We start from the raw sequence: 27,498 nt of genomic DNA, 5'->3' as shown, positions 1-27,498 counted from the left end.
CCAGGCAGGCCTGGCACCACAGAGCTTCCTCAGCACTCCTCCTCCCGCCACTTGCATCTCTTCACTACCAGCCTCCCTCAGCTGGCTGGAGGCTCCCTGAGGATGCAGCCAGGTCCTCACACATAATGGCCATGTTTGTGTGTGTTTTGGGTTTGTGTGGCAAGGTTTTGGTAGTGGGGGAGCAGCAGGGGCAGTTTCTGTGAGGAAAGCCCAGGATCTGCCCCACGTTAGGTAAGAGCTGGTTCTGTCCGTCTCCAACAGAGACTTGCCGCTGGCCAGAGCCAAGCCAGTGAGCGACGCTGGTGGCACCTCTGTGGCGATGTATCTAGGAACAGGCAAGAAACGCTGTGCCAGAGCTGTGTGAGAGGAGTGAAAACGTGAGAGAAGCAGCCCTGCAGACGCCAAGGTCAGTGAAGGAGGAGGGCAGGAGATGCTCCAGGCGCTGGAGCAGAAGTTCCGCTGTGGTGTGTGAAGCCCCTGGTGGAGCAGGTGCATGTGCCCTGAAGGGAGCTGCCGCCCTGGGGGACCCGTGCCGCGCAGCCCGCTCCTGACGGACGGATCCCGTGCCACAGAGCCCCGCGGAGCAGCCCTGCCGCGGGAGGGACCCCTCGCGGGACAGCCCCCACGGCCAAGTGCCGGAGCCGAAGCGCTCGGGGCTGGCCGCCATTCCCCGCCCCGCTCGGGAAGAAGAGGCAGAGGAGGGCGGGCGGGAGGAGGGTGTTTCCAGTTTGTTTTCAGCTCTCACTGCTCTGCCGTTATTAATTAATTAATTAATTTTCCTCAAGCCAGTGCTGTGCCCGTAGGGACAACTGGTGACCGCCCGCCCTCCTTGCCCTTATCTCGAGCTTTTTTCCGTCCCGCTGAGGGGCGCGGCGAGGCTGTCGCCAACCCCTCAGCCGGCCCCGCGGGCTGCAGCAGCAGCAGTAGTAGTACCCCAACCCGCTCGGGGCGGGGCGGGCCGATCCGCAGGGAGCGGCCGGGAGGAGCCGAGCCCCGCCCGGGGCGGGCGCGGCCGCCACGTCATCCCGGAGCCGCCCCGCCCGCTCCGGCCCCGAGCCGGATCCCGGCGCGGGCCGCCCTTCCGCCGGCAACGGGGAGAAGGCGCCGCCGCCCCATGCTGCTCCGCGCCCGGCCCGCCGCCGCCGCACGCTGAGAGCCGCGCTGCGGGCACGGCCCGGCCGGGGAGCGGAGCGGAGCAGGCGGCGACCCCGCCCCGGGCGGCCCCCGGCGCCCCCCGGCCTCGCCGCTCCGTTACCTCACGGCCGCGGCCCTGCGGCGGCCCCCGCGCCCGGCCGGTCTGCGAGAGGCTGAAAGCGCCCGGCGGCCCCGAGCACCGGCCCTGGGAGGAGAAGCGTCCCCCGGGGCGCTGCGAGTAAGTGCGATGGAGGAGCGGGCCGGAGGCAGGACGCGCTTGGGCCAGCCGCCTGGTTCAGGCTTTGCTTCGTTGCCTGAGTCAACAAGGCGCTGAATGCAGGGCTGGTCTGTTAGTTGAGTGGCCTTCGGGAAGCAGGTAGATAGCCGTCAGGAAACTTCATGTGCAGACCGCAAAACCTGGCGATGCAGCTCTTTACTCGTGTATATTGAATTACTTGAAGTATATACTTGTTTTTGTTTTTTTTCCCCCTCTTTTTTATAGATTGTAATTCTTGCGAGAGTTGTGATGTGAAGTAGGACAACCAGGATTTTGAAGAAGTCTGTCATAAGTACAGCCCATCTCCAAACATCAGTGGATTTACCAAAGACTCTTCTCAAAGCCTGCTCGAATCAGAACCTGTAAACTTTCCAGAAGCTTCACGATGGAGTTCGTATTGTCCAAAGGAGATCATACCAGATACCTGAGATTTTTACTGTTAGTTTTAGTATGTGCAATAGTTCTTGTGTGCACTGATCAGGACTACTATAGTTTACTTGGAGTATCCAAAGAAGCAAGCAGTAGAGAAATAAGACAAGCGTTCAAAAAACTGGCATTAAAGTTACACCCTGATAAAAATCAGGTAAGTTTCATCTTTAACAGGTCAATGATGATGAGGTAAGGGGTCTTAATGTTTAAACAGGATGTGTTTTTACTTTATCTAAAATGTTTCTCTGTTCTTGTGAAGTAATGTACAGAGCTGGCAACGTGGATTAGCTCAGATTTTCTGTAGAGAAGACTTACCAGAAGGGGTAGACTGGTAATATACATGGTTCTGTTGACATTTGGGTCATGTCAAATTGCTGAAGGAAAAATGCAGTATCATTTGCTTCTTGGTTGCATTTTTGTAAATACAAGAAAACATGTATCTGTACCATATTACCTTGTTGGTAAACTGATGAGTTTATCTTTTTCTATTTAGCTTGGGGGACCTTACCGTTTCCCTACTGTGAAGTCTCAACCAAAGAGCAAACAACACCAGCCTGTCTTGAGACATCAGTCTCCAGGTGTCAAACAGAACAAAGCAGAAATTCTAGGACTGCCAAGGCCTAATGAAGGAGGGTAAAAAGGAGCTGTAGGGTGACTAGAGAAACATGACTGGGAATGGTTCAGTGTGTGATACCGTATTTTCCAAAGTACAAAGAAATAATTTTTAAAAACTTAATTGCCATGATTTTTTTTCAAGATTTCCTTAATTAATCAGAAGTTCATGGGAAATATGGTGGTTTGGCACTTATGTGCTAAGTATATATGCAACTACACCTGCACAGAGACACACAGGACACTGATGTGCTGTGTAGGCTCACGGCCTGCCTGCACATAGTACAAACGATGTTTTTACAATGGATATGAATATGACAAAGCTCAAAGAGAAAGCCAGATCCCAACCAAGTTAGAAATGTCGGTTTGTACCTATTAACAGCAAGCTATGGTTTCACTGGGTTAAACGTTCAAAATATTAATATTTCAGATCAGATTCTATAGCTTCGATGTATGCCAATATTACTGAAATACAACAAACAATTTTTCAACATATTGCTTGCAACATTGAAGATGATCGTAGACGATGAAGCCATTACACAAATTCCATAATAGCAATTCATTTCATGTGCATCTATGTAATTACGTGCAGTATTTTTAAGAATGAAGTATCTTTAAGGAAGTGCTTTTTGAATGAAATGTGTAAGCAGAAGTAAAAAAGGTGGGAGAGAGCACTACAGATCTTGTTCACCACTGTTACACTGCACCAGCTCAGGACCCAAACTGGAGTTCCAAGTACATTTTTCACTATTCTAATTCTTAAGAACCTAGAATACCTAGAACTAAGAATGCTTTTCAGATAAGTAAAGGAACCTATAAGCCATGAGATATACGGAAATCGTAAGTCTTCGTTCTTAAGGATTTTTGGTGTGTGTTGTGTTTTTTTTTTTTTCATTCCTCTGTATTTGCAAAACAAGGTCCATTATATACAAGGATCCAAAGTAATAGGAGAAAACAGGGAATGTATTTTTTTTCAAGTCCATATACCAGTATAACTCATTTAATCTACTGAGCTGAGCTCAGAAGGACAAAATATTTTCAGCTGGGAGATGCGCTGACAGTGTTTTACTTGTTGGAAGAAGCATCCTGCTAAATTTGCATGTATGCCCCCACTTCTACACACACATTGTGTATTCTTTTCAAGGGAATAGAAGTTGCACAGGAAACTTAATCTGGAAGGAGAGGAGATCAAACAAAAGTTAGGAGAGTTGAAAGAAGAGGCATCACTGGAGAATGTTACAGCTTCCTAACAGTTTGCTTTGTATTTCAGTTGGTACCTTAGTGAGAATCAAGAAATTAGAAGGATATGCATTAGGCTTTGGGAAAGGAAAACTTTACTGTAGTTTGTTTGGAGACCACTAGTGTCAGCTTCCACTGCAACTGGCAAAAAATTTTCAAAGATTATTTTCTCAGCGTTATGCATACCATGCGGTTTATTAATTACTAATTATAGTTTTTCCTTAAATAGAACGATCCAAATGCACATGAAAATTTTTTGAAAATAAATAGAGCCTACGAAGTACTTAAAGATGAAGATCTACGGAAGAAGTATGATAAATATGGAGAGAAAGGCCTTGAAGATCAGCAGCAAGGAGGTCGTTATGAAAGCTGGCACTTCTATCGCTATGATTTTGGTAAGTGACGATGTGTGTTTGTGATTTGTTTGTGGCAGTCACAAGGAAATGCTATATTCAGATCTATATCAATCTTTTTATAAACTTCTGATGTATCTTGTCCAGACTTCTCCTTGCTTGGTTGTTCTGTAGCTGTCATTTTCATTCTGAGGCAATTTTTTATTTATCATGTTAATGGCTACCCACAAAATAACATGATGCTCTATCTACCTAGCCTTTTGTTCCTGCTGCCTATCTTGCCTATCTTCTTACTCTATGTCAGGTGCTTTTTTTTGCTTTTTTTTTTTTTTTTTTTTTTTAAATTCCAATGTTACTGTTTCATTGGTATTCTTTTTGGTATAGGAATTGCATTCTCAAGTGGATTTTGAGAGGAGATTTCTGCACTGGCAAGCCCATTTTTACATTCACTTACACAGTTAGAGGTAGAAGAAAATGAAGAAAAATAATAGAATCATAAATTAAATAAATTGTCTCAAGATAATTTTATGTTTATCTCAACAGAGCTTTTATAGGTGTGGGAAAAAGGGGGGATGAACTATTCTCAGAACCATTTTGACGGAAGTAAGTTTAAAACAGGCAGTTGAGGAACATGGCTTGATTGATGTGAAAAAGAAAGGTGAAATGAACCTCCACCCTGGCAAAATAGTCAAAGCCAGTAGTTTTTTCCGTGTTTTTTTTTTTTTTTTTTCCCTTGTGTAGGTTGATGTAATATGTTCCCATCTCTTAAAAAAAAAAAAAAAGTCTGTGCAGTTTGGAATTGATTAAACTAGAGGCAACTATCACAGAAAAAAACAGAAATTACTCTAGGCAGCAATTGAGAAACAGTATCCTTGAAAGTCTATTAACCAGTCATTTGGAGTAGTTTATATATATATGTGGATATATTCTTGTATATATGTGTATGTATAAATACAGATTTAATATTTATATATATTTTTTTAAGTGCATGGGTGAGTGTAATGTATTGCATTATATATGAATGGATAGTAACATAAAAACTATCCTGTCAACCGTGGAAAGTAATTTCTTGTCATTTATTTGTATTTAATGCTTGTATACCTCAGGTGAAATGGGATCCCAACATGTTAGGTACTGTAAAAGAACTGTAGTCATAGTAGTATAATTTAACGTGTAGTACTTTTGGTATCTCGTTAATGGCTTTCTTGAGTACTTGAAGTAGTATACCAGTTGCAGTGATGCTCTAGGTAGAACTGTGTAGCTTTTTAGGAAAACTGCTGTTCTTAACTTTATTCTGTGCACTTTATTCCACTGTTTGCACACTCTATTAGTGAAAAAGGTTGTGGCTTAAACACCTTTTTGTTGTAAATAGTTTAGATAACTAGAGGCTCAGAGAAGACATTCAAGCTTCCAGACATTACATATAGTGCTCTTACTGAGAGCTGGAGATTCTTGAATTATAATCTGACAACTAGTTGACACTATTCCTAATAGGCTTGCTGTAACACCATAACTGTCTCCTAGAAGCCTGTTGTTGATAGGAAGTGGTAGTTCAATTTTCTTGCTCACTCAGTAATTGGTCTACTAAAATACCAAAAGAACTCTTCTGTTCTGCTGGTGGCTTTTGTAGCATGAAGACAAGACAGCTCATATGAGATTAGACTTAGGTTACATATTACTAAATAAATATGGCTTAGTTGTAAAAACCTCTCTCTGCCAGCCTGCTGTTTTCACTTATGTGTACTGCTTTCTGTTTCCTGTGTTGTGAATAAAATTATGGTTTGCTTCTTCTTTTTAAAAATGTTGAAATTAAAAGGAGTTGTTTACTTTTTGATAGGTATTTATGATGATGATCCTGAAATTATAACATTGGATCGAGGAGAATTTGGTAAGCTTTAAATAGATAGCTTAGTTTAACAATCCAAAGTAAAAATGTTTACGTTCTTAGCTGTATATCTATAAACTTCTATAATATATCTTAAAAAAAAAAAAAAATTGTCAGGAAATCATCTTCGTAAGAGAGAACCAAAAAACCCCTAACACTTCCTGGCAAATGCTAGTAAGCAAATAGTTCTATCAATAAACAATTTGGTTTGGTTTGTGAGATCTGTAAGAGGAACTTATTTGTCTTATTTAGTTTCTCCTTATCTTTCATCACACCTTCCTGGTGTCTTGTCTAAAAATGTGCTTGATAGAATTACTTTTCTGTTTTATTTCTATTCATTTTTTTCAGAATATTTTTTTCCTTATATATCCTCACAAGCAAGAAGATTAAGGAATATTTTAATATAGACAAATATAACCTCTAAAACTCACTGTAAAAACTATGTCCAAAAATACAAAGGCTGAAAGATATGTAATTCAAGCTGATAATGTGGATGCGTATATTTTGTTGCCGTTGTTTTCTTTAATTTGTGAGAGTACTGCATTGTTTCCCGTGAGTTTTCTAGTAACTATATTGATTAAGTTGTGTTTTCTACCAGTTAGGCAGGGATTCTACCTAAAAACATTACCTGGTGGAATACTGAAAAGAAGTGATTATCAGGAAATGGAAAGTACTGTCGTGTAACATTGCTTTAGCACTTGTGTTTTGTTGTTAAGGTAACTGAACTTACGCTATCAAACATCTCAGTCAGGTTAATCTGTAAAGATTAATTATTCTTAATAGAACACATGTTGAAAGTCAGGGTGGCAAAGTATGATTTTTGTTTGTTTGCCTACAGCAGCAAGTACTTGTGAATGAGTTAAGTGCAATCTTTATCCAATTTCAGTTACTGTTACTAACTTGTGTCTAACATAAGGAAATACTTAATTTGGCTTTCAAGGAAAACAGTATAGTAAAAATGTACATTTGAGATATATCTACATTGTAGGTGTGCATTACTTATATGTGATTTTCTTCTCTTGATCTAGATGCTGCTGTTAACTCTGGAGAGTTGTGGTTTGTGAATTTTTATTCTCCTCGGTGTTCCCACTGCCATGATTTAGCACCTACGGTATGTATAACAAACAAGCGACTCCTAAAATTCAGTTCCTCAACTTGAATTTTAACAAAGCAGATTTTTACACTGAAGTCAAAACCAAAGACAATCACTCAAGGTTCCAGGAAGAGAACATATGCTGATTGTTCAGTATTTCTTCATAGCAAAATATCCATTTTCCCTTTCCCTATTTTTTTCTAGTGGAGGGAGTTTGCTAAAGAAATGGATGGAGTAATACGCATTGGAGCTGTCAACTGTGGAGATAATAGAATGCTTTGTCGAATTAAAGGGATTAACAGTTATCCAAGTCTGTATGTTTTCAAAACTGGAATGGTAAGTGATAAAACTTTAAGCATTTTTTAGAATGACTAAAATCTGGAAGAGTGTTTCTTTAATACTTGTTCAATTGTGTATCTATATAAAGCTTTCCGTTTGTTTAACTTCTCTATAAGAAATTACTTTTACTCTACCCTTACCTTGCCTAAACTAATTTATACAGCTAAATTCAGTAACTGGTTTATACAGTGCTTTTTTTTTTTTCCCGTTTGTTTATTAATCATTTTGCTATTCATCCATAAACTTCTGATTTTCTTCCTAAAATGCATTTTACTGTGCAGCAGTAAACTTCTGATTTGGGAAGATACTGTCAGCAGTGGTGCATTAATAAAGCAGTGAGTCTAAGCACTTGAACGGTTTCGGTTATACTATTGCAATGGACTTGTAAAATACAAAGAACGGTCTCTGGTTTGAGTTCAGCGAATATGACCGTTTACCTAAAGAAATTTGGAAATTGCTTCCACAAGACTTCCTCCATGCTAAGAGGAATTATGTACGTCATGCTGTGTAACTGCCTGTTGAGTAGTAGTTCTGGGAGTGGTGTACAAAGACTTGAATAGTTAGGTGCATTTTGACAATGATAAAATTTGTCAGGTTAGGTGCAGAGATTGTACGTACATGCAAATGGACTGATGTGAGCCATTTTAATTTTTATTTAAATAAAGATACAATCACTGGGAGCTGGTATTTTTAAGACTTAATTATCTTTCATTGCTTGACTTAGGAAGAAATCACATTACGAAATTTAAATAAAGGTTAAATTTCAGGCATTCCAATATAGGAGGTTAAAAACAGAGCTAAGGTCTCAGGGAGAGAAGGGGGTGTAGCAATTGCATAAGTACTGTTATGAAGAACACTGGCATGTGTGTATATTTAAATTCTTTTAACTTTATTCTTTGTCTTCTATAGCAACCTGTGAAATACTATGGAGACAGGTCAAAAGAAAGCTTAAAGAACTTTGCTATGCAATATGTTACAAGCACAGTCACGGAGTTATGGGCAGGTAATTTTCATGTATTTTTACTTGGGGTGTTGTTTTTGAAATTGCTTTTATATGCTTTTATAAAAGACGTCAGAAGCTACGTATGAAATCAAATCTGTCCACTGTTGCTAAGTGTTACATTTGAGGTTAAAAATAGTATTTATTTTAGTTTGTTAATGTAGAACTTCGTTTCAGTCACGTTGAATTATACCAAGACCAGTCACAAACTTATGCAAATTGATTTATTTTTAGGAAACTTTGTTAATGCCATTGAAACTTCATTTGCTTCTGGCCTCGGTTGGTTGATCACCTTCTGTGCTGAACGTGGGGGTAAGTATGTCAAATACTAGTCAAATAAAATGAGCAGGGGGGGAAATGAAAATGTATTTTTGTAGACAATGACATAATCCCTTTCACTTATAACAAAGAGTAAATTTATTCAAAATCTTAGAAGCCACAGTATGTGGAGTGTGGGTCACTTAAGCTCCATTCTGTGGGCAGTTTGACAAAAGGGACATTAATAGAAAGATTATGGTATTGTGTTTCTCTAATGTCATGTGAGTCCTTAGAACAGCACTCAAATACAACCCCTAAGGGAAGGGAACAGGTCGAAAAGAAGTATCTCTGACTTCAGTTTCCAGCACAAGCTCAAATGACAGATACTGCATATAGGCACGTAGCAGCTTGTCATGGTACCTGAGTAGAATCCTATTGTATCATAGAATGGCTTGGGTTGCAAAGGACATTAAAGATCACCCAGTTTCAACCCCCCTGCCATGGGCAGGGATGCCACACACTAGACCAAGCCTGGTCTTGAACACCTCCAGGATTGGGGCATCCAGAAGAAAGGATGTATCTCACTTTAAACCACCAATACCCCAAAATTAGTTGTTCTTAGTGTTACCATTAAAAATCTGTTCTATGATTTGACATCACATCTGATAGCAGTCTGTGTGCAATGCTCACATTGCTTATAATAATAAACACTGTTGAAGTTGCTGGACTTCTTGTTTTTAATAAGCCATTGGTTTGAAACCAGTTACCAGACTTATTTGCTACTTCTTCAGCATGTTTGTGAAAGGACAGAAGCACGACTTAATTTGAAAGCTTTCTCAACATCGATCACTGCTTACACAGAAAGATACTATCTAACATACATAAAACAAATTGTAAGTTAGGATGGGACATAGTAATCATCTCTTACCAATGTCACAACAGAGTGTAGATTTGCATTATTTTCAGTATTTGTTTTGTCATGGACTTTCTTGGGATCAGTATTGGATACAGTAGGAGAAAATTGCCTTGGTTAGCTGATAGAGCTAAGTAAATTTGCTACACCTTTAACAAATAAAGATTTCCCAGTCTTATGAAGAGACTTTTGTTCTGGGAATTGAACAATCAGAGTTAGCGTTAGATTTACATTTGTAAATAGCTTGGTTTCAAGTTGTAATCCTTTTGTAATTAGGTTTTCAACTTTGGTCTAGTTACAGTGAGGTTGATGTATCTTTTTTCAGAAAAGTCTGCATCAGAAGCTAACTATTCAAACTAAGTCTGGATGGGTAATTAGAGCATCTAATATTTATTACACTAAGTTATTGTAATCACAGGGAATTAATTGAAATCTCCTTATAAGACAGCATGTATGTATGTGGTGTGGTTTTTTAAACATTGAGTCATACAAGAATTTTTTAAGGTGAGTCTTAGTACAGCAAATAAAAATTTAATATAACTTAAAATGAGAATTGTTTGTTCACGAGGCAAAAGAATGTTCACACTATGTTTTAACTTACAGTATACAATTGTGATGACTATTAGATGTTAAAATTTAGTCACTAAAATGTTGCGTGACTAGCTAGGTAGTATGTCTGTTAAAGCGGTTACCTTTACTGGGAGGAAAGGGGTAATTCTAAACAAAAGTATGTTTAGTGGATTAATAATTTGAAGTCTTATGTTTGTAAGTAAATCACTTCTATTTTGCAGATTGCTTGAGTTACCAAACACGTCTTAAGCTTGCTGGCATGTTGGTAAGCAGTGCTTTACTTTTCACCTGTTATATTTAAAACAAAATAACATAGTTGAAAGCATGAATTGCTAAATTCTTACTGAGTTTAGTGGAACTATGACTTCACCCATTAATTTTCAGAACAGCAAAATATTTTGACTAAGTAGCTGTTGGGATTACATTATTTTTAAATATTAATATATATAAAATATGAATGAATTAATATTAAGTGATGAATGACAGTTGTCTCCTTCCATTTTCAAAATGTTGTACATAATTGGTTGTATTGGGATTTTTAAAAGCATTTCTGAACCTGACATTGAAAAATACCATTCTTCGTTTTTGTGTTGTCTTGTTGTGTTTCGTTTTTGTTTTGTTTTAATACAGGAAGGCCTTGTTAATGTAGGCTGGATGGACTGTGGCACTCAGGGTGAGCTTTGTGATAATTTAGATATCTCATCTAGTACTACAGCATACTTTCCACCTGGAGCCACCATAAATAACAAAGAGAAAGGAGGTGTTTTGGTACGAGTTGTTTCTAAACAGTTCTGTATTTAGATAAGATACGGTGATGACAAAGGAATGTATAAATAATTACCAGATTGATTATATACAACTGAAAAGATGTTTTTAGTTGTTTTTTTTTGTCTTCTAAACTTGTGTATCCTGGTATGTATCTCTCTTGGTTTCTAAGGCAGTGATCCCTGGTGGTAGTCCCCAGCTTGCTGGTATGCTGGGAGAGTGAACAAGAACACTGCAGTAGCATCAGCCTGTAACTCTGCTGAACCATCTCTTCAGGAGCCTCACTGAGTAGCTGTGGGAATCCAGGGGGCTTTGTGACAGACCCAAGAGCCTAGTCCAGAAACTGCTATCCAGCTATCCTGGACAAGCTTAGATTTCCCATATGCCCCCAATTTTTACTCCAGAAAGAATATGCCCCACGTATCACAGCTTCGAGAAATGCTTCTCCAAACAGAGTACTGACATATGTGATAAAAGTACTCCTACATTGTCTGTCAGTATGGCTTATGCTGTTTGGCTCTATTCTAATACTGTAACCTCCTCCTACATTTTTATGGTAATTTTAACTTCCTTAAGTGATAGGAGGCATTTCTCAGTTTAAAGCATGGCTTGTTCCTCTGTTGTCACTACCTTTAGCCTCAATAGGAGGAAATTAGATTTGCAACCTACCCATTTTCAACTTTTATCATAGAATCACAGAATGGTTGGGGTTGGGAGGGACCTTAAACACCATCCTGTTCCAATCCCCCTGTCAGGAACGCTAGTTCCTGTTGCCCAAAGCCCCATCCACCCTGACCTTGAGCATTTCCAGGCACAGAGAATCCACAACTTCTCTGGGCAACAATATTGTACCTTACCACACCTCTGGAATTACTGACAGATACAAATTCCTAAATTTTACAAATTACTGAAGTTTAAAGATCTGTACGATGCAATCAGGGAAGGCTGTAAAAATAGACTTGAAATCTTGTAAATTTGATCATAAAATTTGGTTTGAAATTTGAATTTGAGGACTTTCAGCACTCAAAATATGGTATCTTGAGTTTAATGATGTGGGAAAACAATCTGAAAAGCAGTAGTCTGAGTGCTGTTGTCAAATTATATGTAAAAATGAAAAAAGCTGATCAAATAACATGAACTGTACCCTTCAGTTAATGGAAAAGAGCAAAACAAAATAAATTCCCTGATGCTTTGAGTACTGATCATCAATAATCAGGATGATATTCATGGTTTCTTAAACAAAGTTAACTTTCCTTTCTAGTTTCTTAACTCCTTGGATGCCAGAGAAATATATCAGGAAGTAATGAAGCATCTGCCTGACTTTGAAATTATTTCTGCAGCATCATTAGAGGTAAATTTTTTTATTTTTTTATTTTTTTTATAAAAGTTACAATGTCTATGAAAATCTTTTATCAACTATTAGTTTTAAATTTTTCAAATGCTGTTGGTATGACAACCTACTATTGTTGTTGCTGAAAATGATATTTTTTCCCCTCTAGCCAAGATTAGTTATTACTAGTTACTACTTGTGTAGTTTAGCACAATAAATGTGGGGGCAGAAGGGTGTACATATTTTTATTTGTAGATAGATATTTAGTAGGAAAATATAAAACCACAGACATTGCCTTTGGAACTCACTCTGCAACAGTAACCTTCTAGTTGTTATTTTTTTTCAATCAACTTTGTCATGTTTTGCAGCAGTGGGAGGGGAAGGAAAGGAAGGCTCTTTTGATACTTGTATTAGTGGCAGCCTGACCTCTGATAGGAAATGCAATGGAAACAAAGTGTAGAGAATAGCATGTAGCCAGCTTGGTTTCAGACTTCTTCCACGGTTCACTTACGATGCACTGAAGGAATTTTAGTGAAAGGACTATATGAAAGAATTTACTGAAGAGGAGGACATCACTTAAAGAACAAGTGAATAATTGGACATTCGTCATTCTAAAACATAAAAGGAATTTATAAACAGGTATAAGTAGGAAATAATGGTGTTTTTTCCCACCTCATTTAAAGGACCGTCTAGCTCATCACAGATGGCTAATTTTCTTCCAGTTTGGAGAAAATGACAAATCAAGTGTACAGGAATTTAAGAAACTTAAATTTTTACTTAAAGATGAGCATATTCAGGTAAGAATGCTTGCTTACCTACTTTAAACTTCCCTTTGCATTCAGAGCACAAATCAGCATGTTGTTATCATTATTAGTTATTGCCACCTCAGGTATCAAAGAGAGATGCTATACTGTGATAGATGTGTAGTAATGCTTTTAAAATTAAGCAAGCAGTGAAGTTTTCCATACTAAATAATGTCTCAATGATTTAAAAGTAGTTAAGTAAGATTCTATTTTAAATCATCTCTTGTAGCAAATGTTGTCACTACAGATTCTCTTCAGTTAACAATCAAAATTTAACACTATAGTGTCAAATTGATATATGTGAAACTATTTTAATTTAAAAATATATATATAATTATTTTGAAAATAAAGAGAAACCAAGTTCAAACTTTGTAGTAGACCTCTGATATTTGTTATAAAAAAAAAAAAAAAAAAGGCTACTACTAGTCCATACTTAGCCTTTATATTGTGAATTTATCCTAACTTTTACTGCCCTCCAGAATATCTTGGTCTGTTTAAAGTTGTATGCCTTAATGGTGCTGTCTGTTAAATAGGTTGGCAAGTTTGACTGTCTTTCCTCACCAACCATCTGCAACAAACTATATGTCTATCAGCCATGTCTAGCAGTCTTCAAAGGAAAAGGAATTGAAGATTATGAAATTCATCATGGTAAGGGAAACTTTGGCAAACTTAAATCTTTACATAATCACTTTAAGATGACACCATCTTTGGCACACTGCATTTGTTTTTCCAAAGGAACAGTTCTGTAGTCCTAGTATTTGCTCTTTTTTCTGTGACCTTATTGTAGCCTTGCACAGACCTATCATTTCCTTTGTGTTTTTTTTTTTTTGGTCCCCCCCCCCTCCACCACCACCCCAGTAAGGGATCACCATATGCTAAGAGATGTATTTTGCATTTACTGTCTTGTCTATTTCAGTCATCTACATCCTTACATATGAAAGAAATCTCTGAAGCTGATCAAGACAGCTTATGCTTTGGGTAGAACAGCCAAAGAATGCTGCAAGGCACACCAGTCACAGAGGCTTAACGTGCCAGATATACAGGGCTGTCCACATAATAAACTTGGATTTGATTTTGTGTCATTGCACTGAAATGAATTCCTTACTTAATTGATTCCCATCCAAGAAAGTCTATACTGAGATGTTGCCACTTACATTCATTTGCAGAGTAGTAGTTTGGTTCTATGAAAGGTTGGAACTATGTTACTGCATACCTCTGAAAGGATTGAAAAATGATGGTATGAGAACAACACCAGTTGCTACAGTTCTGTTTCAACAATCAGTGTAGCTTCATCCAGAATGCAGCAAAAGGCAGTTATGCATGATGAGGTTCTGATTCTGAGGTTCTAGTCTCAGCTACTAGGAACAGCTTGCAAGAAATCTCAGTCAAAATGTAATATTAAAGAAGAGAGGGGAAAATCATTTGACCACCTAGATAAATCAGTCATATCTAAAGGGCGAAGATGATTCCATACATCCAATGAGTGTTGTCAGGGAAAAACCTTACATACCTGCAGTTTCCACCCCTACAAAGAAGACAGGGGTTGTATACATACAGCATTTCTAGATCTTTTCCAGTATTTATAACAACATAATATTTTAAAGAGATCTTCGTAGGGAAAAATAAAGTTTCCTTTCTACATTGTTCTTTGAAGGAAAGAAGATCTTATATGACATCGTTGCATTTGCCAAAGAAAGTGTCAACTCTCATGTTATCACACTGGGACCTCAGAATTTTCCTGGCAAAGAGAAGGAGCCATGGCTTGTGGATTTCTTTGCACCAGTAAGTATTTAATATCTACATTTCCCCTTTTCTAAAATCTGTTATGTAAATATGTAACAAAATGCTATTAGTATTTTGAAAGCATCCTTCGACATCATGAGACAGTACTGTAATTTCTCAGTCCTTGGCAGCACTAGTTCCTAGATTGTGTGGGCTTTTTATTTAGTGGAGTCTGTTGTCAAAGCAGCATATTATTCATTTCAAACAGCTTACATTCTCCTGAGAGCCAACTGCAGGGCAAAGCAATTGTGTTTATTTGCATTTTGTTTTCTAGTGGTGTCCTCCTTGTCGAGCTTTGTTACCAGAGTTGAGAAAAGCATCAAAACATCTTTATGGTCAGCTTAAATTTGGAACGCTAGACTGTACTGTCCACGAAGGGCTTTGCAACATGGTAAGCTGTAGGAATTTTAAACTGGGGGGGGGGGAATTCCTATCAAATTTTTTATATTTATTGGTGGGAACAGACAATGCTTGTTTTCCATACTTTTTTTTTTTTTTTTTTTTAAGGTCAGTAACCCCAACAGGGCATTTGTATCAAGATTTTTTTCCAAAGCAAAAAAAACTATACAGTCGCTACAGATAATACCTAAATGCAAAAATACAGGTCAAATTTTGGTCTGATTTGGTAGTGTTATTGGAATACTCAGGAAACCATTAGAATTTAGAAATTCCTCTTTTTATCTTTAATAAAAAAAAAATAAAAGCAGATTCAGAAAGTTTGTTGTTTTTTTTTTCTGTAAATGCATACATGCACTAATTTTGTTCTTCACATGTGAAGAGGGAATAGTAGAGCATGTAAAAAAAATACAAGGTTTATATTGATACAGCATTTTTTGAAGGTGTCTGCAAAGACTTCTATTTTAGTTCACCCTAAATGACTGATTTTTCTTTTGTGGGGCTTAAGTGCAGGATCAGTTTTGAAGTAATAAACCTTATTACTTATCAGCTTATGCTTATTCAAAAATATAGTAATGGAATGAAACATAGATTATTAAAATCTTGCCCAATTTTCCATTTTTAAATTTGCTTAGCTTTTGCTTCAATTAATTTAGCAGGGTAAAAACTAATAATATTGCCTTTCTTGATTTCCAGAAAATACAGTTTGGCAGATTTCCTGCCAAATTGCATCTGTGTGTTTTATTGTTTATAAGAGCATATGTTAGAATATTGTATCTATATTAAAAATGTGAATGTCTTAAAATACATGAAAACTAGGTTTAAAAAAAAAAAAAGGAACAACTTTAAAGTTGTGTTTTACATGTAGATGTGCTTATACACTGATGATTTCAAACCATGGGAGCATCTGTGTTCAATAGCAGACAATATGGTTCTTCATATGGTACAAGTGTTTCCACCTGAGCCCTAAAGATAGTCTTAAAAATTAAAGGCTTAGAAGGCCTGTGGGTTAATTTCTGTATTGCAGAGTACAGCAAATGAATTACTGGCTGTTTTTTAACTTCAGGACAAACTATACTATCTAAATACAATTGGCAATTTTTTTTCTGGACTGGTTTGTTACAAACTCCCACCTGCATTTATATTTAAGCAGTTGTACTTCACAGAAAGGATAAAGTGAGCCACCAATATCGATGGCAGTTAAAGGAAAGTACGGGACGCCTACTAATTCCTTGCAATTTCTCATTGTCTGTTTTGTTAGCATAATATTCGAGCTTATCCAACAACAGTTGTGTTCAATCAGTCTGATGTTCATGAATATGAAGGACATCACTCTGCTGAACAGATCTTGGAGTTTATAGAGGTATGTAAGTTACAATCCTTGTTGCAGTTGTGCTGTATTTGCAATATATATCAATACCTCTTTAGATGGAAGATTCTAAGACTTATTTTAATTAGACTAGTAAGACAAGGAGTGGAAAAAACACGTTGGGCAAGAAGTGATGCAGCAACTATCAGGCTGAGACTTGACACTTAGCAGATTTATTTCCCTACTCCGACAGCCTATTCCTTTGATGTCATTAGCAAATGTCTTAAGATCCTTTCCAATTTACAGAATAATAGTAATGATTTCTACAGCACAGAACAGATAAATAAATTAAAATATGAAGCACTATATTATTAAGGTGAAAATCTCACACAACTTGACATTAGGAGGATTTTTTTTGTCAATTAACTTGCTGCCCTCTATACTTTGTCTGTTCCTCCAACTTTTTTAACTCACAGAACTGCAAATCACTGATACTCAGCATTCTTGCTGCCAGAGTTCTTGTACCCATCTTTCCTCCAGCACGCAGGTTCTCTCAACTGCTAGAGCTATGGGCTGTTTTTCCCTCTTCAAAGAGACTGTTCATTCTTTTCAGACAGCTTATTAAAAAAAAAAAAAAAAAAGCAGGTGCAAGAGTGCTTGTGCAGGAACAGGTAGAGATCAGTCTCTTTCAGTTGATACTTGAAGGCACCTAATGCACCATATGCATTCTACTGCATCCCCATCTAAAATGCATGGCTGAATTTCATAATCCCTGTTCTTGCCAGGTGAGCTGAGTTTCATGCATTTTGCCTCCCTTTATGCAGAAGAGGAAGACAAAACTCCCTTCTGCAGTCTTTTAGGGTTTGTTTTTTTTCCCATACATTTTTCCCATCAAATCAGGCATGCGACATCTGATGCGTGCGTGCCTTTCAGTGGTATGGAGTCTTCCCTACCACAATATCAAGAAGATTTCAGTAAAAAAGGGGCATTCTCAGAATTTTGTACAGTCTGTATGTGATGACAGTAGGTACAGGTTTACAGGATATTATTGCAAGGTACATGTCCTTACACTGTCTTTGATTTAGGACCTGAGGAATCCATCAGTGATCTCCCTAACACCAGAGACTTTTGTTGAATTAGTTGATAGAAGAAAACGAGAGGAAATCTGGATGGTTGATTTCTATGCTCCGTGGTGTGGACCTTGTCAAGCTTTAATGCCAGAATGGAAAAAAATGGCCAGGGTAAGTGACATTCAGATCACTTTCTGTTTGTGTCCTGTTTATGCAGTTACTGAGACTGAACAATTGCTTAAACTTGTCACTGAGAAAGTCTGGTGATTAATATGATGGACAAAATAGGAAATTCCTACCTAACAGTTTTATATTGTTCCAAAGTTTTCCTTTTGTTTCTTAATACATTAATATTGTAGCCCAGTTTTTCCTGTTGATACAGGTGAGTTTTTGAAGTTGTGAGAAACTTTCAAGTAAAGTTAACTTAATGCTTAATGCTTTGCAGAAATAGCAACCCTTCATTGCTTTAAAATAAAATATGAAAAATTAAAGCTTTACCCATAGATAGGATAAGAACTAGTTGAAATAATTTGCCACTTCATCCACAGTTAGTCTTCATGATCATTAATCACTTTTAAGATAGCACTTAAACCTTTGTGAAATCTCTGATTTGAATTTTAGGTTAAAGGAATTCAATCTTACCTACCTAATTATTTCTTAAAAGATTTTTTTTCTGGAGATTATTTTTCCTTCATTGAAAGTAAATAAATGTTAAATTCCATATGCTTTAAGGATGACTGTTAGCTGAATTCCATACACTTAACTACCCAATTGTTGGTACTGAGAGAGGATGTTTCTGTTTTGCTAGGTCATTACAGCGTTCTCCTATTTGCAAAAGTAATATTTGCAAATACCACAATCACTGACAACCATCTGGGTTTTCCTAGGTATGCTTCAGGAATTTGAACTAGAAACTTTGGTTAAAACATGAAACTAGTCCATAACTTTCAGACATTAAAACTCACTTGGACTAGGAATTTTGTCCAGGATTCTACCTATGTTCTGGTCAAATGTTTGGGAAGTATTGTTAGTTCTATAGTATACGATCAGTAATCATCGGCTTCCTTGCCCACGCCACATGGTTTAGGCCTTTGCAACAAATCCAGCATGTTCAAAACAGACACAAACTGTGAAAGCGATAGCTCATCTACACTGTACCAGGATCTGTCATAGTTGCTGAGCCTGTGATTTAAAACATGGTAAGATGGTAGTCAAACTAAATAGCCATGCTTGTATGTACTTTTAACGTAAGACAAGTGCCATTAACCATGTCTGTACAGTTCACACTAAAATATTATGTGAATGCTGGGAATGCACCTGGGTAGCTGGCTCCCATTGGATACCACTGATACATTTACAGGAAAGAAAGCCTCATGAGAGCCTTGAGTTGTTGGTTTTTCTCCCCAGCTTTGCATTCCAGTGATTAAGGCACAAATTCTGAAGTACTACTGAAATTGTAGTATTATTGACTAGCATATTTGTTGTTTTTTTTTTTAGATGTTAAATGGATTAATCAGTGTAGGCAGTGTGGACTGTCAAAAATACTATTCTTTCTGTCACCAAGAAAGTGTCCAGGGATATCCTGAAATAAGACTCTTTCCTCAAAAATCAAAGACTACTCATCAATATTAGTAAGTAGTTTACTTCATTTTGGAAAATGATAGACGCTGTGTTACAAAATGTATTTGCATATTCTGTTGTATGGAAAAGGTTCATCAAAGCTATTAAAATAGGATCCTATGATGTTGTTTGGTGTCCTTGGTGTCCTAGATGTTATTGACTTCAATACTTCAAACATACCATTTTAATTTGCTCTTCTGTTTCAGTAAGTTGAAAAGAAACTCTCAGGAACCTTGATTTTTATTTCTTATTGCAGGCCAAATTTTTAAGTTCAGTAGTCTGTTAAAGCAGATGATATAAATCACATAACATAAAAACATTATTAGGCCTAATTGATTGCAACTTCAAAGAACAGTGTGATATAGCCATCTGATCATCCTCACTGGCAACAGTCTTAGTTCCATTGCAAAAATTGTCTTCATATATCTAGCTATCCCATTCATTGTATGATGAGTGTGGAAACAGTAGTCACTAATGAGTAAAAAAAATTCTATGGGAAACTAAATCTGGCCAAAACCAAAGAGCCTGTCCCCTTCATTTCACAGTACTGTTTGAATATCCAGGGATTTCAGGAGGCATATGCATATTTAAAGATACACAAAAGTCTGAAATAGTAGATGTCTCTTCATTCTCTTACAAATTAGAAAGCTGATTAAATGCTGGCAGATGATAATATTATCTTAGTGCCTAATAGCAGGCCTGCAGTAGCTCTCATCACTGGATTGCTTTTATTTGATTCTGCTAGAAAAAGCTTCTTTAAAAAGCATATTTCTTTTTTCTGTTGAAAATAATTAAGTTAGTGTACATGACTGTTACCAAGTTCCTAATGGTAAGGTTGTTTTTTTCCAGCAAAAATATGGGTATTTGTCTCTTAAAATAAAATTCACCTAACTGTATCAGGTCAGATTGTCACTAGTATCTGTATATTGAAAATACTGTTATGAAGTTGCAAATTAGTAGATATGAATCATGACTTCCTAATTTTTTTCTTGGCATTTCAAAGTTACTAGTTTGCCTAACTTTTCTACCCACAAATTGAGGATAATGTGCCTAATTAGTAATAGTAGTATTTTAATGAAGGGGCATCAATTGGAAAACACATAAAGATACTTCTATTTGATTTTTATGTTTCTTAGTGTCTGCAATTTTATCTGGGAGTTATTACCAAAGATCCTTCATTCAAAATACTTCCAGCTACCAAAGTTCATGTGCTTCAAACCAAATTTCTTACTTTCCTGACACATAACTTTCTTCCTTTTCCTTTCTTCATTCTAGTTCTTCTGGTCCTTAATTCTGTATCTTTGAAATGTATTGAGTCTTTCTCAGGTTTGAAACAAGGCAAAAATACATTCTGAAGCATATGCTTTTAGGTTCATTGTTTCATCATCTGTACTCCAGAGACAATTCAAACTACTGTTTGACTGGATTTTTTTCTTTTTAATCTTTTTATAGTAGCTACAATGGATGGCACAGAGATTCGTATTCACTGAGAGGCTGGGCATTAGGGTAAGTTACAGCATGAAACTTTTGTTCACAAGCTGTGCATATAGTTTTCTTGCTAGGAGAAATCAATATCCAAATTGTGTATAAGTCAAGCATTTGAAACACTGATGTATATGTATTGCTTTATTTAAGATATTGTTTCCACCTTTTTTAAATTAAGCTTTTAAAAGTGGGGAGAAATACCATTATTGTCTACCAATTTCATGAAGATTGTATTATCTTATCTACCACATCTGAAAGGTGACTCCTTAATAATAGAAAAAATAAAGTAAGGATTTCTAGATCACTAGTACACTTAATTTCAGAAAGTTCTATTGTCCTTAAGTGTAAATTGAATATGGTTTAAGCACTGAATTGATTATGACTTTTACTCTCCCTTTCCTCAGATATTTACCACAAGTGTCTGTAGACCTGACTCCTCAGAGTTTCACAGAAAAGGTTCTGAACGGGAAAGATCACTGGGTCATTGATTTTTACGCTCCTTGGTGCGGACCTTGCCAAAACTTTGCTCCTGAATTTGAGATCCTTGCAAGGGTAGGTTTTTAACTGTATTAACAAATTTTCTTCTACTACTATTGGTTACAATACTCCACAGCACATTAGTTCTTAGCAACCATCCAAAGGTCATATACCTCTTTCTATTTACAGAAAAAAAGACTCAGGTATTTAAAAAATGAAATATAACTGTTGCTTTCTAGGTTTGTTATACAGTTCACTGTGGCTTTTAAGTTTGAGGCATAATCATTAATTCACCTTCAGTATTTTTAATGTAGGCACCTCTTGTTCTTCTGATACAGGTAGCAATTTATTAGAGCATTTTGTGTTTATGGTGATAGTATGAAAATGTTTCTTGCCATTTTATAGACATTTCTTATTTTCTAAAAGTCTAGTCTAGTTTTACAAAGTCTTCAAAACTTCACTGATCATAATTTCAGATGTTCTTAGTAGAAGTCTATGATTTTAGGTCCCACTTGCCAGGGGGTATTGCACCTTGTGTAGACAGGTGCACACACAAGGGCCACCCTTTGAGGTAGATGTCAGCCCGTGATAGGATAACCTTTTAACTGTGACATGCTTTGCTCTAAACTCAAGAGTGCTCTGCTGAATGTAGTGTAGCTTCTGCTATAAGAGTTAACAGTGAGAACAAATCAAGTGACTACTCTTTAAAAGATTTGAGCAACTTTTTTTTTTGCTCATTCAGCTGCATTTTAAAATTTCATATTATTTGCTTACAGTCAGCCCTGAAAATGTGATCTTTGATTCTAATTAACATATTTCATTTTAGGCTGTTAAAGGAAAAGTAAAAGCTGGAAAAGTAGACTGTCAAGCATATGGTCAGACCTGTCGAAGTGCTGATATCAGAGCCTACCCTACTGTTAAGTTCTACCCCTACCAAGGAATGAAGGTAAAAAGTGTTTCCTTTGTGTACCACGTTGTGTAGCTACTGGTAGGAGATAAGTGTTACTGAAATCAATTATAATTGTATCTCTTGAATATCTAAGTAATGTACTTTGATATGTTATAGAAAGTTTTTTGCATTCAGTTTCACGTTAAACTTAAAACACTAGGAAAATAATACAACACCACTCTGTTACTGTAAAAATATATTGTAAATTAATTGAATAGCAATCAAGATGTAGACTTAACCAGAACCAGGGTTTAATTTTTCAGGAGTCTCAAATGATACAATTTTTTTAATCACCAACTCCCAAAGCAGGTAAAGTCTCTCTTAAAACAAAATGTGGACAACGTAATTTTGGTTAAAGAGAAATACTTTCAAAGTAATCATTAATATTTCATTATAATTTTGAATTAAACTATTTCAAGATAGAAAAGTGGTATAAAATATTTAGTTGCATTTTGCCTCAAACCTTCACAAACCACTTCAATTAAAAATTAATCAGACTACCAGCTCCTATTAATGCTCACTACTAATAGGAGTATTAATATATTAGATTTTAAAATTGAAATGTTCAGATGCTTCTAGGAAACTGCCTTTATTCCTGTAAAAGCAATTGACTGCTATTAAATTTCAAGAATGTTGCAATCATCTTTTTAAATTTATTAGTCTAGAATACTATTCAATGCATCTTCATAGTTAAACCAATTCAACTGTGCTTTTTTTTTAAAGCTCAATCTTTTAAATGAGTATTAAAGTATTAAAATCCTTCCTCACACAATCCCATGAAATTCTGAGAGACTTTTCTGTGTTAAGAGTAGGGGCTTTTCAGGTCTCCCAAGCAGTGAACCCACACTGACAGATGTATTGAATATAGAGCAAAGTCACAAACTTAAATCGCTGTCAACATCACATAGCTAGCTGAATGAATGCAAGAAAACTCTAACTATTTTGTATTTCTTTAAGTTTAATGACCAAGACAACACTTGTACAGTTGTAAAAATGTAGCAGCTAAAAGTGGTTTGTAAGAGAAAAGAACCAGCATTGTTGAAACAGGCAAAATGTCTATCAATCACAAATCAAGCTGCAAAAGTCATTGCCTGCCTCCCTGCATTCTTCTGGAATTTTAAATGAAAGCAAGCGCATATTCTATTCTGTATAAAGCATGAATAATATTTTACTACATTGTAATTGTTTTCTGTTTTGTTTTTTTTTAAAAAGAAAAGTGTTCTTGGGGAATATATAGACAGCAGAGATGCAAAAGGTATTGCTGACATTTTGAATGAAAAAGTAGAAGCAATTGAAGATAAAGGAAAAAGAAAATCTAGAAATAAGGTAAGAACACTTATTCTGGGGATTTTTACAAGAGACATTATTTTAAAGAATAGCCCTTTAAAACATTAGCCTTTGCTCATTTTCTGTGAGGTATTAAATGCTATCTCTTCTGACAGCACCAGATACATTTTACTTCAGCTTATTTTGGTTACTATTCAGTTTTCCATGTCTATAGATATTACAACAGCAGTATTCTGATACATCAGTTGTCAGGACTTCGATGAATTTATAGATTTCATGTTTCACAGACACCACCCCTTTTGTATGAAAATACAGTGCATCTCAAAAGTCTTTAATGTATGTGCAATCCTTAGACTAGATTTACCAATCTCGTAACACCCAAAGACAGAGGCTGATTAGTTCAAGATTGGGATTGACATCTTACCTCAGAAGATAATATGCAGTTGTGAAGAAGTATTAACTCTTTTTAAGAAACACTTGTCCAACTGAGATAAGTTAGTACTTAAAATCAAAGAAAAAACATTGCAAGTGGGGTAGAAAATCTTGAAGACTTATTGGTACTATTAAAATAACTATTTATTTTCCTGTCACTAGGATGAACTCTAAATGGTACTGGAGGCAGTAGATAAGATGAAAAATACATGTACACTGAAGCTGTGAATATGGAAGACACCATAAGGAAAACAAAGCCAGTTACATTCATGACAAGACAAATGAAAATAGTTTGAGTTCATGGGCACATGTGACTGCGTATATGAATTCTGTTAAACTGTGGGGAGATGAAAGCATTTTTGTTTTGGTGGAGGCATTCAATGTTTCTGCAAATGAACTGTGTCCCTCTTTTGATACACCAACTACCTTCTTCCTAGTCCAACATTGGAGTTGACCAGAAACATGGACTGTATTGCTTCTGTCTACCCATTTTCTATTTCCTTATGTTTTTCTTGTCTCTTTCCAAACACTTTTGAATGTGGCACTCAGCCTATGGCTGAATATGCACTCAAACCACTCTGCAATGCAGAAACACAATGAGGGATTGTCTAGTTGAAAGACAAACAGTTAATCTGCTTTGGGTTTGTGTTATTGTTTAGTCAGTTGCTAAGAGATTAAAATCAAGAATTAGCAGCAGGATAGGTTTATTGAATTGCAGTGTTCCTGCCCTTCAGCACATTACTGTAGCACTGGTGGTGGTACCAGGATTAAGATTGAAGAGCTTCTATTGTTGTTTGGCTTTGAGGTTTCTGTTGTTTTGTGTTTTTTTTTTTTAAATCAAAAAATAAATCAAGGACTTTGAACTTTGTGTTTCACTGACTTTCAAGATCTGAATTATGCCATAGAAGAATCTGTTTAAGGTATTAGCTTATAATGTTGCTATTGTCTTTTTTAAATATGAATGTATTCTGTGGACATGTTTAACCGCTCTTTCCTTTCTCTGAAGACGTGAGTTTTGTTTCAAATAGTCATTTGGCAAGTAGGATAGCAAGTGCCTTTTTAATTTAATAATGAACACTGTACATTGCAACATCTACTCATGCATCTTAATATAAATCCTGTTTTTACAGTAATATTTTTCATAGCTTCTCCCTAGACAAAAAATACTGAAGACAAACCATTACATTTAGGAGTTCATTGAAGTATTTCATTTTTTCAATAAAATGCTGCTGAGTGTCAGATTTTTCTCCCCTGCTATGTATTTAATTTGTCATGACTAGTCACTGTAGTGTTTGAGTATTTTAAGTTTGTAAATACTTATAAGTAATTTATTTTATAAAGAAAGCAGCAATAAATAAAAGGAAGAGATTCTAGTAACTTAGAAGCATTCAAATGCTTCCTCCTCCTTGCTTTGGGTTCTGCAGTATGTTAATAAGGAAGAAAAGGTATGGCATGGTGCTTTTTTTTAATCAAGTTGACCTTTCCCCCATCTAAATCAAATCTCAAACTCAGTCACAGTCAAAAAAGGAACATTTTTATACTGGTGACTTTAATACAAAGTCTATTCTTTTGGTCAGCTATTACATCCATGTTTAATTTTAACTTCCCTCCTTATCTCCTTTCTTCCTGAAGCCAAAGGTCATCATTACATATTCTTGATCCTACTATTAGAATTCCAAACAAAAATGACCTAATATAGGATTGGACTATTTCTCCTTTAACAGGAATAGAATAGTAGGACTAAAATCCAAGTACCTCATGATAGTCTCCTCAGTAACATAATGTGCTGGCTTTACTGTGGCTCAACTCATACTTTTTTTTTTTTTATAAAAAGCACATGCAACTTCCTTCTATTTTAGCTGAATATACAGATAAATACTATAAAAAGTATCATTACTCTCCTCATGAAAATATCCTACACACTGACTTATAAGGGCTACTTACTTTGAACCACAGGATTTCAGTTAAAAAAAAAAAAGAATCAATAAAAGCTAATTTTTAAGATTCAATTCTGTATAAGTTTTTTTGTAAAAAAAAAAAAAGTTAAAATTAAAAATAACATGTATAGATTATAGGAAAACCTTCAGTACAGAAGAGAGCTGTAGACTACACAGGCTTCCAAGCGATTTTTCAAAATCTGGGGCTGGTTTATGTTTGTTTTTTTGCTAGTTACCATTTCTGACAATTTTCAGGAGGCCGGGGAAGCGGGGGGGAAGCCTTTATTCCTAGTCAAAGCAGGAGACCTTGTTTAACCACACATGCACAAAGAAAGCATTAACACAATCAGACAAAATAAGTGTATGCTGTGCAACAGCTGGCATCGTACATACAGCCTAAAATACTGCCCTCATTTTTCTGACCACACACACTAACAGAAATGGTATCTGTCCTCTCTGAGGTACCTATTCAGCTACTCCACGACATCAGTCCTCCACCTCTTCCTATGTAGACCGACAGTACATTTAGACTACCTGAAAAACAACACGGAATTCTCACTAAAACCGTATTTTGTCTTCCTGTTTTGCTATCCTGTCGTGTTTTTTAAGCAAACATACAGCCAGCCTTTGTACTAAGGATTTGAAAAACTAAACTGGATTGCCAGCAGGTGGCAGCAAAGATTCAGTCTTCTGCAGCCCACCAGACCCCCCCCCGCCATTATTTTACAAGCAAAACGAAGCCGCCTGTCACCCACTGCTGTAACCATATAGCAGTCACCTGCTTTTCCCTTTAGACAAACCGTTTCAGCGAAGAGAGCCTCCTAACTGCAGTAAGCTTTCAAGCCAGTTTGTCCCTACGCCTAATACAAGTAGTATCAACATACAGGACATCATCCTACAAATTCATACCAAAAAGTAGCATATTGTTTTGAAGGCTGCAAGTTCATGAAGTTTCGATCAGAACTGTAATTTCAGGATCATCTCAGGTAGTCAGAGGCTACAGTCCTGTAGTTGCTATCTCTAATTCACATGCTAGCACCCACCATTTTTAGATCAGAATCACACCCACAATTTGGGATGAGCCACACACAGTTCAGGGCTCCACAGCATAAAAAGCATGTTAAGGTACTTGAAAGAGCCCAGAGGAGGCTAGTAAAAGGGCTGGGAGACGCACCCTATGAGGAGAGGCTGAGGGCCCTGGGGCTGTCTGAGAAGCAACCTCACTGCTCCCTGCAGCTCCCTGAGGGGAGGCAGCCCAGAGGGAGGTGTCGGTCTCTGCTCCCTGGGAGCAGATGGCAGGACACAGAGAAATGGCACAAAGCTGTGTCAGGGGAGGGACAGACCGAGTGTGAGGAAAAATTTCTTTACTGTGCAGGTGGTCAAATACTGGAATATGCTTCCTAGATAGGTACTTCATACCTTATACCTGGCAGTATTCAAGAGTCAGTCAGAAAGCTCCCTCAGCTTTTGTTTAGCCTTGAAGCGGTCAGGCAGCTGACCTAAATGATCCTTGAAGGTCCCTTCCAGCCAAACTGTTCTTTTCTAAATTGGAAGCAAGCAGCCTGTTCAAAAATCAACACCATCTGCTGCTTCTCCTCCAGGAAGTGTTTCTCATGCAGTGTCAACTCAGAGCTGGACACAGCCAAACTTGTAATGAAAACATTTATAAAACATGCTGTAATCAGCCAGAGAAAACTCAGCCTACAGGTTCTCACACAAAGACCAGAGAAGTCAGGAGAAAACACAGATTTAAT

General features: G+C 37.0%; 1 protein-coding gene across 1 annotated transcript; it reads left to right on the top strand.

The window, feature by feature from the left end:
- Positions 1 to 1,051: 1,051 nt before the first annotated feature.
- DNAJC10 (DnaJ heat shock protein family (Hsp40) member C10) lies at positions 1,052 to 26,673 on the top strand. The gene is made up of 23 exons (XM_082764077.1): positions 1,052 to 1,372; positions 1,637 to 1,994; positions 3,921 to 4,086; positions 5,882 to 5,932; positions 6,958 to 7,040; positions 7,227 to 7,358; positions 8,271 to 8,364; positions 8,596 to 8,673; positions 10,324 to 10,367; positions 10,733 to 10,870; positions 12,129 to 12,218; positions 12,881 to 12,994; positions 13,534 to 13,648; positions 14,655 to 14,782; positions 15,057 to 15,173; positions 16,440 to 16,541; positions 17,573 to 17,728; positions 19,055 to 19,188; positions 20,630 to 20,683; positions 21,067 to 21,214; positions 21,966 to 22,085; positions 23,301 to 23,414; positions 23,970 to 26,673. The coding sequence occupies exons 2-23, from the start codon at positions 1,797 to 1,799 to the stop codon at positions 23,979 to 23,981; spliced, it is 2,388 nt and encodes a 795-aa protein (XP_082620203.1). The 5' UTR covers positions 1,052 to 1,372; positions 1,637 to 1,796; the 3' UTR covers positions 23,982 to 26,673.
- The last annotated feature ends 825 nt before the right edge of the window (positions 26,674 to 27,498 follow it).

The sequence above is a fragment of the Aythya marila genome (assembly GCF_965140915.1).
Source record: "Aythya marila genome assembly, chromosome: 6".
Taxonomy (NCBI): domain Eukaryota; kingdom Metazoa; phylum Chordata; class Aves; order Anseriformes; family Anatidae; genus Aythya; species Aythya marila.
The sequence above is the reverse complement of the archived record's forward strand: the minus strand, read 5'-3'. Positions and strand labels throughout refer to the sequence as shown.

Coding starts and splice junctions, on each gene's coding strand:
- DNAJC10 (XM_082764077.1), top strand. CDS start 1,797: ATGGAGTTCGTATTGTCCAAAGGAGATCATACCAGATACCTGAGATTT. Junction 4,087..5,881: donor CTTCTATCGCTATGATTTTG/GTAAGTGACGAT, acceptor ACTTTTTGATAG/GTATTTATGATGATGATCCT. Junction 8,365..8,595: donor AGTCACGGAGTTATGGGCAG/GTAATTTTCATG, acceptor ATTTATTTTTAG/GAAACTTTGTTAATGCCATT.